Source organism: Mus caroli, unplaced genomic scaffold (assembly GCF_978045245.1).
Source record: "Mus caroli unplaced genomic scaffold, Mus_caroli_1 scaffold_1, whole genome shotgun sequence".
NCBI classification, from domain to species: Eukaryota; Metazoa; Chordata; class Mammalia; order Rodentia; family Muridae; genus Mus; species Mus caroli.
The window spans coordinates 77598005-77610702 of record NW_028227256.1 but is presented as its reverse complement, the minus strand read 5'-3'; the positions used below and the strand labels follow the sequence as shown (position 1 = coordinate 77610702).

The 12698-nt window shown below is 38.0% G+C and overlaps 1 protein-coding gene across 10 annotated transcripts in view; it reads left to right on the top strand.

Annotated features, from left to right (window-relative positions):
- The window catches only part of Dock10 (dedicator of cytokinesis 10), a 258799-nt gene that overhangs the window by 200495 nt on the left and 45606 nt on the right, over positions 1–12698 (top strand). For all 10 annotated transcript variants that reach the window (XM_085838639.1, XM_021165780.2, XM_085838674.1 and 7 more), the window contains exons 28-33: positions 3298–3444; positions 4593–4676; positions 6291–6387; positions 6911–6955; positions 12218–12393; positions 12518–12634. In XM_085838639.1, the coding sequence (XP_085694765.1) occupies positions 3298–3444; positions 4593–4676; positions 6291–6387; positions 6911–6955; positions 12218–12393; positions 12518–12634 (666 nt within the window). The remainder of the gene's footprint in view (positions 1–3297; positions 3445–4592; positions 4677–6290; positions 6388–6910; positions 6956–12217; positions 12394–12517; positions 12635–12698) is intronic.

Here is a 12698-nt window from a genome sequence, read left to right as displayed (position 1 = left end):
ATTGATAGACTGTATGCTCTCATCTAGATAGGTCATAGAACAGACTAAGACCAAACCATCTAGACAGCCCCACTGTGCTGTTTTTACTGATCCCAATTTCCCTTTTTCTTACCTACTTCAACAGTAGCCCTCACATTAATCCCAGCACCTTCTATTTTTCTTACTAGCCTCCATAGGAAAACTTGTCATCCTTTGACACAAAAGCATCATAGTCAAATTTTCCCAAGTGTGTGAGTGCTTTCTTTTTCTTTTCTGTCTCTTTTAATTATAGAGTGAGTGGCTTTCTACACTTAAGGAATTTTAGTCATGAATTTCAGAAGCAAGTGTGGAGAACCTGAGGGAGTCAGGAGCCTGTAATTTGGTGCACTGAATGCTGAGATGCGGCTTCACAGAGAGTTCCCCTGGGTGACTCCTGGATGCTGAGATGCAGCTTCACAGAGAGTTTCCCTGGGTGACTCCTGGTCTGCAGACTGAGGAGCATTTCTATTCCTGGGATCTGCTCCATGTCTTCTCAACACTGATCTCAAGTCCCAGCAGGCCCACGGAGCTAACTAACCTTCTTTTCCGCCCCCTCACTCACTAGTTTCCAACAAAGCTCCCTCATGACCTTGGCTGTCTAACAACCCAGCTCCTCCTCATCTCTGCTCCAGATGTGCAGTTTGGGAGTCACCGCAATACCCTTCTACCTATCCTTCACCTCAAGCTTTTCTGGTATTTATCCAGGGACTAATTGGAAATATTCCATGTATGTTTAGCACATCACATGCCTTTGGGTTAAGAGTGGGAGTAGACCACAAGGAGAATTTCAACAGAAGGCTTCAAGAGGGGGGATGAAAGAGAATATCAAAATCTATGCCCTTCACACATATCTCCCAGGAGATAACATAAGCTCTGCTATTTGTAATAAGTCTTAAAAAAATTAATAAACCCCAAAGAGGAAACTGGAAATGTGCTTCACTTATGTAACAAGTGCTTGTTGTGCCAAGGGATGGTCCAGTCAGTAAAGGGCTTTCTGCACAAGCCAAGCGCCCTGGTTCGAATCCTAGTGCCCACATATAAAGCAAGGTGTGGTCGCATGTACTTGTAATTTCAGTGCTGGAAAGTAGAGACAAGTGGATTATCTGGAGCTCATTGGCCAATAGGCTTAGCTTAAATAGCAAACATCAGGTCTCAAAGAGAGATTCTGTCTGTCCAACAAAATAAGGGGGACAGCTCCTAAAGAAGACAGCTGAGATCAACCCCTACACACACACACACACACACACACACACACACACACACACACACGAGCATATATACCTTTCTACTCACAGCACTCCCCACAGACACAAACACAATAAATAAATAGATAAATAAATAAATAATTACTGTTTTTTGAATAGGTAAATTATTTGTTTTTATTGCCTAAGGTGAATGGAGAAGGATGAAAATGGCATATGTGATTTATCAGATTGGATGTTTTTGTCAATTTGTATGATTTTTAACAATAAATTTTAAATACATACAAAGAATAATGATGAGGCTTTTAAAATACTTACAAGTGGTGTTACAGAAAGAAAAATAAAAGTCGGCTCCAATGTTCCATTATTAATTCTCCATTTAGAACAAACCCTGTAATAACAGCCCTCGTGGTTTGTATTTCTACAGGATGAAAGGCTGCATGCTTGCAGTTGAAAATTACATGACTCAATTTAACTCTAAAATAGTGATGATAATTACTAAAGCCAACTTGTAGAGATGAAAGAGGTTCTTTTTGACCTTCTAGGAAAGACCTATGTGAACCCAGAGAGCTCAACTGTCTAAAATTTTCCCACTTCATAAGGACATCCAAACATTACATAAAATTGTATTAAGTATGTTATAAATCTCACATCCAAGCTCTATTATGTCTAGTGTCATAAAGATCTTGATCTTCTCTGTTGTAAATTCTGGAACCATAGATTAGGACTGACTAGAACTCATGTTAGAAACTACTTCAGGCCAGTATCTATTTTCATCCAGTTATTTGCTTATTTGTTACAAGTTTTTACATTTTTATTTTTGTAAGTGTACAATGTATATGTGATAGTGTGTAAGTGTGTGTGTGTGTGTGTGTGTGTGTGTGTGTGTGTGTAGGAAAGAATGTGTTTGGTGAGTTCTTGTGAAGTCCAGAGTCTTCATCACCATCAGTCTTCATCTTTTTTTCTTGAGGCAGTCTATCACTGAACTTTGAGCTCAGTGATTGGCTACACTCTCTAGCCAGTGAGCTCCAAGAATCCACCTGTCTCTGCTCCTACTCCCTATGATATTATTGAAGATGCAAGCCACCATGCCCAGCCATCACAGTTACTCCTGCTTCCAAAGCAGAGAAGTTACCAACTGAGCCATTCTCAGGATATTCATTAGCACCATAGTTCTTTACATTTTGACAATGTCATACATATGTACAATATATTACAATCACAGTCACCCCTCCCCAGTACTCTTTGCTATCCCCCTTCCCTTCCTTCTGAACCCCTTTTTTCTTCCCATCTAGTCCCCCATAGGCCACACCACTGGACAAAATTGCATACCCTCCTCCAGCATCCACTAGCAGTCATTAGAACCTTAGGGACATAAGTAGAGCCTTGTGGGCACTCCCTCTGCCCATGATTGAAAGCTTAAGTATCCAATCCTGTATAGGTTTCTATAGCCACTCTTTGATCACAATAGCCATAGTAATATTATATCTGGATGGCAGCATTCCACGATATTCTTCCCAATCATCCATGACTTAAATTCTTTCCTTATTCTCTTTTGTGATATTTCCTTGCACTAGAAAGGGGCCTTGCTATAGAAGGTGTCTCTTTTAAGGCTGAACACTCATAGATTTATATTTTAAAATTCATTTTAAATTAAAATAAATGGAGCTATCTGACTAAAAGAATGTCTTAGAATAATATTCATCTTAAAATTAATATGTTGTATTTAAAGTTTAATAGTTATTCCTTGGGAGGCAAAAGGAAGGAGTTAATAAGGGGGCATAAAATTATTCGTGTTTTTCTTCGCACATGTCTATGTGGTTTGAGTATTTGAGATTAATAGCTTTTAATGAAAAAAAAAAAGTGTAAATTTACCAGTCAGGCTAGAAGGGAACATTTAGAAAAAACAGAATTATGACCTTGAAACTTGAAAGGGTTAGAAGTTTTATGGCTGCTTTCAAGTTTTCCAAAGAACTCCTTTGATTAGCTGTTCTGTGAACTAAGGTAAGTCTTTCAGTTTGCCCTCCTGGCTTGGAAGCTCACACACCATCTTATAGGTGAAACATTCTTTCCTTAGCTTCCCAGAGCTCAAAGATTTCCCGAGTCTTACCAAAGTGAACTAGACAACCTGGTAATGGGCCTGTGTGACCACGTGATTTGGAAATGCAAGGAAGCCCCTGAGGAAACCAAAAGAGCAAACCACAGCGTTGCCAGATTCCTTAAGGTACAGTTATGCAAGAGCTCTGTTCTGTTCCAGTCCCCTTGACAGTGGCTGCAAGGTGTCCTAAATGTCATTAGCACAATCTCTATTTATAATGAAGTATCAAACAGTGAGATGAACACTCCACTTTTACACCTCTTCTCTTGAAATATGTTTAATATTCATTTGAGCCCAGAGGCTCACTAAAGAAAAATAGATAAAAATTAGATAAAAATGTGCACCTAAGTGTTGTCAAACCATGGTGCTTCTGAATAATTTCAAACAGGAAGAGGAGACGTTGAGAGGAATCACACTGTGGTGATGTCATTCTCCTGAGGTCATTGCTGTCTATCTATAAACTTTATGTGGAGGCAACAGAAAATGTCCAAGATGACAACGTAAATGGTAATGGCAAAAAGAATAGATAGACAATGAGCACATCTACTAACAATAGCAATAACAACAGATCACCTAGACTTCAGATACACACACACACATGCAAAGTTTGTGAATGAAAAGGTAGTATCATAAATGTCCATTATGCATACATACGTTAAATAACTTAATAGTGTTTATTGGCACAAAAGACAATGAAAGCTTTGGGGGATGATTGTTAAAAGTAGTAGAGAAAAATAAAGGGAACTGCTCCCTAATAGAAATAGCAGGGTCTCTTCTCTTTGTTCTTCAAATGCATGCTTCCCTCGATGAAATAGAAAACAGTCCCCTGGGGAAGGAAGCCAATAAGAATGAAGAGAGTACTGGCCCATTGTACCATTTTCCATCCCACCCAGAGGTACAGCAGATGGTCTCCACCCAAGCTACTCTGGGATCAATGCACTAAAAACAGTAATAAGATGTAACCAAGTAATTAAAAGGCAGGCAACTTTGTATATAAAAGGGAAAGTCTAAAATACCTCATTAGAAAATTCCAAGCAATATGTTAAACAGTCATTAGGTGCAGGTTTGGAACCTCAAGTCGTCATCCTATCCGCAGCACTTGGATTAGTTGTTATAATCAGATGGGTGTTCTCACAGGCTTTAGAGATTTAAAAACATAGATAAATAGAAACACATAGCACACTTAGTTGAATATTACTCCGATTCAGTATATAATCGTCTTTCCTAAAGTCCCACAAGTAAAAAGATTTGACTTTGGGATTCTATCTTCCTAGCGCTGCTTTACATTTATGGACCGGGGATTCGTGTTCAAGATGGTGAACAATTACATCAGCATGTTCTCTTCCGGTGAGTTTAAGGTAAGGACCGAGAATGGGAGTAATGGTTGCTCTAACCCAGCATGGTAACTAAGGCAAGCTCTGTGTGAATCTGCCTGAAACACTGACCTAACATCCACTTCATGAGTCACAAAAGAAGGTCTCTACCATCTGGTTTGGAACTTTTCTTTGCTGACAGACTTCTTATAACTATTTTAATCTCATTGCTATGGATATTCAAGTTATTTCTGTTCTCATAATTTACATTAATAACATTCATTTATTCTAGATGTTCAGGGTTATAGTTTTAAATATTCCCTAACAGTCTTCTGGACTTCATTGTAGTTTTACAATACTCCTTTTATCTCTAATTTTGTTAATTTGGATTTTTTTCTTAATTAGTTTGGATAGGGTATGTCAGTCATATTTATCTTTCCAAAGAACCAACTCTTCAGTTGATTCTTTATGTTATTCTTTTAGTTCCTATTTCATTAATTTCTTCCCTAGACCTTCATTATTTCTGGTAACTACTCCTTCCTTTTGAGATTTGCAAATTCCTCTTTATCTGAGACCTTAAATTGTACATTAAGCTATTATTTGAGATCTTTCTCGTTTTTTTCACAGACGCACTCATACCTGCAAACTCCATTGTAGACATAACCTTAGCTGTATAAGGTCCTTTAAATATTTCTTTAAAGACTATCCAGTTGCATACCTATGATGCATGAACTGTGAATAATCTCCATTTAAATATAATTGCACTAGGCCTATATATTTTCTGAAGACCAATTAGTATATCCTCAGTGAAGAATAATTAATGCGTGTGTGCAATTTAATTATATACTTGCTCAAATACAAAAGAACACATCAAATACGCTTCTTGTTTGAAATGGCAGTTTTCTACATTATTGAATGTTGTTGCCAGAAATAGAATTCTAATCTGAGGTAAAAGGATACTTTTATATTTTGTGAACTAATAATAGTATATATAGTAGTGACAAGTCAATTTGTTCATACATGAGAGTGGATATAAAAATGTTATGACAGTCCATCACCCCTATGTAAATTATGTTTATCTTAAACCAAGTCTAAACTCTTATATTCCTGTCCAAGCACAGACGTTGTAGAAAAGACACACTTTTTTGCAGAGACAGGGGAGAAAGGAACTAAATGGCAGATGCTGAGAACTAGTGACCTGTGGAGTTGCTGCCACTTCAGATAATATGTGCCATTCTCTTCCTTGATGCTGGACCTCACCTGTTTATGATCACAGTCTGTTCTGTGATTTGAGTTGGAGTCTTGAGAGGACTCCATTAACATAATTGCAGCAAGACAGAACATACAATAAATGCGTTATAATATAAGCTAAAAGCAGGACTCAGGGTTTTCTCTCATGGGGATGGAATGTGGGTTACAGTTGCTCTCTTCCGACAGGTTGTCTTGACCTGTGTGCAAAGATAAGGAGTGTGACCACAAGAAGCACTTCTGAGCAAGCACACTCCCCTAAACCTAGGAACTACTTGGTGGTCATACAAAATTAACTATTTTTTCTTTGTAATGGTCCAATTGAAGCACACACCTTTCTTTCTCTTTTGCTTGTTTTTTTGAAACTTCATGATGTACAAACAATAACCATGCTGTTTGCTTCTGTTTCAGACTTTATGCCAGTATAAGTTTGATTTCCTTCAGGAAGTTTGTCAACATGAGCACTTTATCCCTTTGTGTCTCCCCATAAGATCTGCAAACATTCCAGGTAACAAGTCCACACGTGTTCCTAGGTCCCTGCGAGGCATGTACTTGTTCTGACTCTGTGCTCCAGTTTCCTTAACCATTCTGTTTGAATGGCTATCTAAGCCTAATCATCCCCAGCAATGAATGCATACTAAGGGGATCAGGAGAGAAAGAAGAAGAGGGGGAAGGAGGAAGAAGAGGAAAATTTCTTTTTTTTTCTAACTTAATACCAAGTTATTCATGGCTAGATAAGTTAGCTAAGATATTTGGAGGGGTAACAAATCTTTCTGTGGTCAGGTTAATTCTAATTAGTCATTCTAAGTCAACAATGCTGTAAAAATCTTTATATATATTTATATTAATATATATTAATTCTGTTCATGAAAATGAGGAGCATACAAACTAAGTTTTCTTGGAAAAGATGATGTAATAACAAATTGAAATATATTTTAAATTTCTCATATAAATTAAACTAATTAATAGATGTATATATGTATTTGAGTATAGACATGTCTGAAAATATTCTCTATTTATACCATATCTAGATCCCTTGACACCTTCAGAATCAATTCGAGAGCTACATGCCTCAGGTAAGGAATGATATTTCATATTACCTGCATAAGCCTATAGCAGTAATATCATGTTAATGAGCACAGATGCTACACATGCCTATGCAGCATACAACCAGCATATTCAAATGCTTGTCTGAACTTTCCTCATTTCTCACACATAATTTGATACCTTAACTTTAATTCCTTTGTATTTTATTCTTCAGGGGTTGCCATCTTAATTTTCCAAGTCATCTGAAATCTTCCTCATATGTACAACAAAGTCCCAAGCTATACACATGTGTTCCTTACAATTTGGTCTACAAAGCATTGCTATTAACTACAGTTTTCATGCTACATTCTTGGCATCATAACACATTCACCCCCTCACTGAGTGTCTGTGCCTGGGAGAAAAATGTCTCATTTCTCTCATCTCCCCAGTCCCTCAAAGCTACGTTTCTAGTCTACTTCCATGAGCTTAGCTTTTGAACATCCACAGATGAGATCCTGAATATCTGTGTTTTGTTTTCACTTCCCACATTTCTCTCTACTACATACAAGAAGCATATTTCCTACCCCCTTTCATATCTTTGGGATAAAGTCCCAAGAAACATGGAGTTGCAGATGTTTATTTAAGATGTTGAGTTTTATATGAAATCTAGAATGGCAGGTGAGGGCAAGATGTGTGGAGAAAAGAGAGTCCTTGTGCATTCTTAGTGGGAATGTAAATTAATAAATCCATGAGTGAGAACAGTTTGGAGGTGTCTCAAAATAAAAGATGGTAGATAGATAGATAGATAGATAGATAGATAGATAGATAGATAGATAGATAGATAGATCCCCTATTCTATAAATAAGAAGAGGTATGTTTGTCATGTCCTTGAGAAGACACATGGTCACTGAAGCACTATTCACCAGCTAGGGCTCCAACTACTAAGGAACAAAATGCATATAGCAAGGTGAAGTACTGTTTGCCCATTAAATATTAGTATCATTTGTGGCATGGTGGAAGGAACTGGATCTCACTCCAGTGAGTTAAATGAGCCAGAAATAAGGACAACTTGCACTTGATCTTACTTATATATGATTCCAAACCATGGGCACTTAGAAGTTGAGAAAGTACAGTTGTGGTTACATACTCATGAAGTGTATAAGGGAGGTACGGAGAAAGACTGGCCAAAATGGATCCAGTGTGGTTCATTCAGTAGAAGCTAGAAGTCCTGGTTACTGTTGCACAGTAGATACTGGGTAACATAATGTACTTCAAAAAGCTAGAAGCAAGGGCATTGAATGTTCTCATGATAGAAGAGTAATAAATATTTAGGACTTAAATATGTTTAGCTGATTTAAACATGCAACATATACATGTACATATATAAATGTACACATGTATGTATATATGTATGTATATGCATATATATGTATGTGTGTATATATACATATACATATACATATACATATACATATACATATACATATACATATACATATACATATACATATACATATACATATACAAGGCTTTGCATGCTGCCTCATTCTCATGAAGAAATTTTATGTTTTCTTTATGTATTGGTTAAAAAAGAAAAGAGAAATGTTCTGATTTCAGTTGCTTTGGGCATATATCCTTAAGTTGCATTTCTGAATGATGAAGTAGTTATGTCTTTATTTATCTGAGGAACTCCCATTCTGGTTTTCCATACTGGCCACACTAATATACAAGTTCACTTGGGCAGTGTATTGGGTTCCTGCTGCTTCTTCACTTTGTCCTTATCACTCATTATCATTTGACGTTTGGTAGTGGCCACTCTGACAGGCCTGAGCTGACAGCTCACTGGGACTATGAGTTGCACTTTCCTGATTATCCGTGTTACTAAATACTTCCTTTCATTCTCTTGTTGAAACTTTAATGTCTTCCTTAGAAAACTGCTTCTTCAAGTTCTTTACCTAGTTTTGAATCTCATTATTTGCATTTAGAGTATTATTTTGTCTTGCCATTAGCCTGTATAGATTATTTATGCTTTATCATTTTTAAGATGGATTTTTAAGTGTTATGAAAATTTGAATGCACATATATAGGTACACCACCTGGTTGTCTGGGGTTTGCAGAGGCTAAAAGGCAGCACTGGATCCCCTGGAACTGGAATTATAGGTGTTTGTGAGCCACTATGTATGCTGAAAACTGCCCAGACTACCTACAGTTGGAGCAAGGCTTTTAACTACTGAGGCATCTCTGCAGATCCACTGTCTTTTAAATACAACAAGCCCCTATAGGATAGATGGTTTGCACATACTTGCTCACAGTCCTTAAGTTGACTCCTCCTCTCCTTCTTCCTCTCCCCCTCCCCCTCCTTTTCTTCTTCTCCCCCTTGTTTTCCTTTAAGGTCTAGAAACATTTTCTAATTTCAATGTACTTTTCAGTTGTATATTTTGGCTTTTGTCACCAGGACTTGTGGGGTCATATTCATAACAGCATTAAGCATTCCAACATGAGGAAGTTTCCCCAATGTTATCTTGGGTGCTAGCCCCCTGCTATGGGAAAATTACACTGGGGAGCAACTCCAAGTTAGTCTAGTCATTACAAAATAATTAACATAATAGTTTGGGCTCAGATTTTCCAGTCCCAATGGCTTTTCCCTCTCCCTGTTCAGTCACCTTCTTCAACCAACTAGTCCTGATGTTCCTGCTGCTGCCAGTTCCTATGACCCCAGCCCAAACATGGTCTCTTTTGTTCCCTCTGCATCGAGTTGCATCTCTCACTTCACATACCCCTATATCTAACTCTCGTAAATCCCAACCCTATATTAATAAATCAATAAATCACAAGTTAATGAGGCCATTGATCTCAAAACTCTTAGTGTCAGCCAAGCAGTGGGGGTGCACTTTTAATCCCAGTACTTGGAAGGCAGAGATAGGCAGGCCTCTATGAGTTCAAGGCCAGCCTGGTCTACAGAGTAAGTTCCAGGACAGCCAAGGTTACAGAAAGACTCTGTCTTGAATAAAACAAAACAAAAGCAAAAACATTGTTGAAGACCAGCTCTGAACAGTATGCTCAGTAATCCAAGGAGGGGATGTGCAGTTGGTGAGGATGTAAAACGGCACACTCTCACACACACTTGGTGGATAAAGCAAGCTCCAATGAGCAAGCTCCAACTACTTTACATACATATGTATACACACACACATACACATATATACACACACATATATACATATATGTATGTATATGTATATATGTATTTGATGGATGGATGAAGCAAAGTTCCAACAATTTCACACATACAGATAGATAGATAGATAGATAGATAGATAGATAGATAGATAGATAGATAGATAGATAGACAGACACAATCACATTTGATTTATTGAGCAAAACTCCAACCACTTTACATATATACATATACACACATTTTGGTGGATGAACTAAACTCCAACAAGCTGGCTCCAACCATTTTACACATATACATATATACATTTATGCACATATGTACATTTGGTAGACAAGCAAACTCTCAGGAGTTGACCCAACAAGTATATTTTTTCACCCATAGCTTATATGTCCCTGCAAAACCTTTCAAACAATATAAAGTTACAATGTGATTATATTCTATTTTTCTTCTAGTGAACAATTATGGAAAAACAGCATGTTCCCTAATACCTTCCCATGAAAAAACATTACATTGTACAGGTAAAAAAAAAAAAATTAATCCCAAGAACTCACATACATTTGTAACTAAGCAACTTGTTATAAATTAACAAATTGTGAGGGAGCAAGGTAATTTTCTCAGCTAGTTTTTCTTACTGGCAGGCAGCATTTTGAGGTTATAAAGAAAGGATCAATTATTTTATTATTTATCTTAAAAAGTAATCTTAGAAAAATCTTAAAGGAATGACAAATCTAAACTTTTCTATAAAATACAATCTACTTCAAATCCTCAGGGTGCACATCTAGTCATTGAACAATTTTTGTATTAAATCAGATCAGAAAGCTGAGAGCAAATAATGAGAAAAAGAAATTAATCACCACCTTGATCTCGCTTCAGCAAGAGAGGCAGCCAGTGCTGGTCAGGCTGCCATTGTTCTTGTTCCCTGACCTCAAAAAAATCCCTAGCTCAGCCAGTAAGAGTGTGCCTCTCTGGAGCTCAAATTGTTCCCTACGATTTTCTACAACAGAGCCACTATCAGAAACATCTTAACCTAACTTTAACAACAATCTATTTTTCCAAATGCTTTCTAAGGGTGGTCATTGCTGGCAATCTACATTCCTAGATTCTTTCCAAGGGCGGGGATTGGATCATTAATCTGCTCCAGTAGCAATGCCTGAGAGAGATCAAGCATTATCATTGTGAGTGCCAGTGATGCTGCCCAGTGAGAGGCTAGAAGCCCCCTAGAATTTTCCTACAACCCATATATTAGGGATAATGTAAAGGCTACAAGGATAACAAGCAGAGTGAGACTCCATTAACAGCAGGAAGCCCTCAGATGCAGAGTCCTCAGAGACTCTGCCTCTCCAAGGCACACCCATCCTGATTGTGCTAATCTTGTGGGCCTGCATTCCTAAAGCCCTTTGTTGTTCCTTCCCCACAAGCCTCAACAAAACAAAAAACAAATAAACAAAATAAAAACAAACAAACAAACCAGAATCCCTTCTTGTCTTAGCCACTCCTACAGAACTTGAATGAGGAGGACCTAAGTGCTGGATACAGAATTTGTTCTTAGGTTTCTCCACCATCTACACACAAACACACACACACACACACACACACACACACACACACACACAATCTCAAGCCTGGATTCCCCGGCCTCCTCTTTTGACCACTGTACTTACTAACCCCTCACACATGTCTGTTTCTACATACCTGTCTGTATTTCAGAACTCTGTGCCATTGAAAGTAAGCCTTCCCTCTCTCCCAACATCCTCCCCAACCTCCATTTACTCCCAAAATAAGTCCAAACTGTCCAGCATCCTCCAAGGTCTAACTCAATGTAGCCCTTTTTTCCTAGAACCTTTCTCAATTCCAACAGATACAAAATACATCTACATTTTAGCCCCTGCAATGATGTGGGCCGGCCATTCGATAGGCTGTGGCTGTTAACTGTGCTGTGTTAGTATCTATGCTTGTGTTTACATCAACAAACATGTTCCCATCCCAAGGTCACAGCAGGCCACATCTCTGTAGCAAAGCTGTCTTTTAGAATCCCTCCTGCTTGGGGGCAGAGGTTTTAGTAACCATTTGATCTGCCTTTTGTAATCTAAAATGGCTATTCAGTTTTCAATAACATATTCTCTTCCTCTCAAAGATATGCCTGAGTACTCAGTCACAAATGAATTTTGCCGCAAACACTTCTTAATTGGAATTCTTCTTCGAGAAGTTGGCTTTGCCCTGCAGGAGGACCAAGACATCAGGCACTTAGCTTTAGCTGTCCTAAAAAATCTAATGGCTAAGCATTCTTTTGATGATCGATACAGGGAACCTGTAAGTCGCCTTTCTTTCTCTCTCCCCCAAACACTGTTTAATGGCCCGCTGCATTAAATGAATATGAAACCCCTGAGCCTATTGATTTTCACGTGAATCATTTCTCTTGTCTGCCTTCACCTAGAGGAAGCAGGCACAGATAGCGAGTCTGTACATGCCGCTGTATGGTATGCTCCTGGACAATATGCCAAGAATCTACCTGAAGGACCTGTATCCTTTCACCGTGAACACATCCAATCAGGTACCTTTGTGTAGTTCTCCAAGTTTCCATTTCCTTAAGGAATTTCTCTTATTTATATATTTAT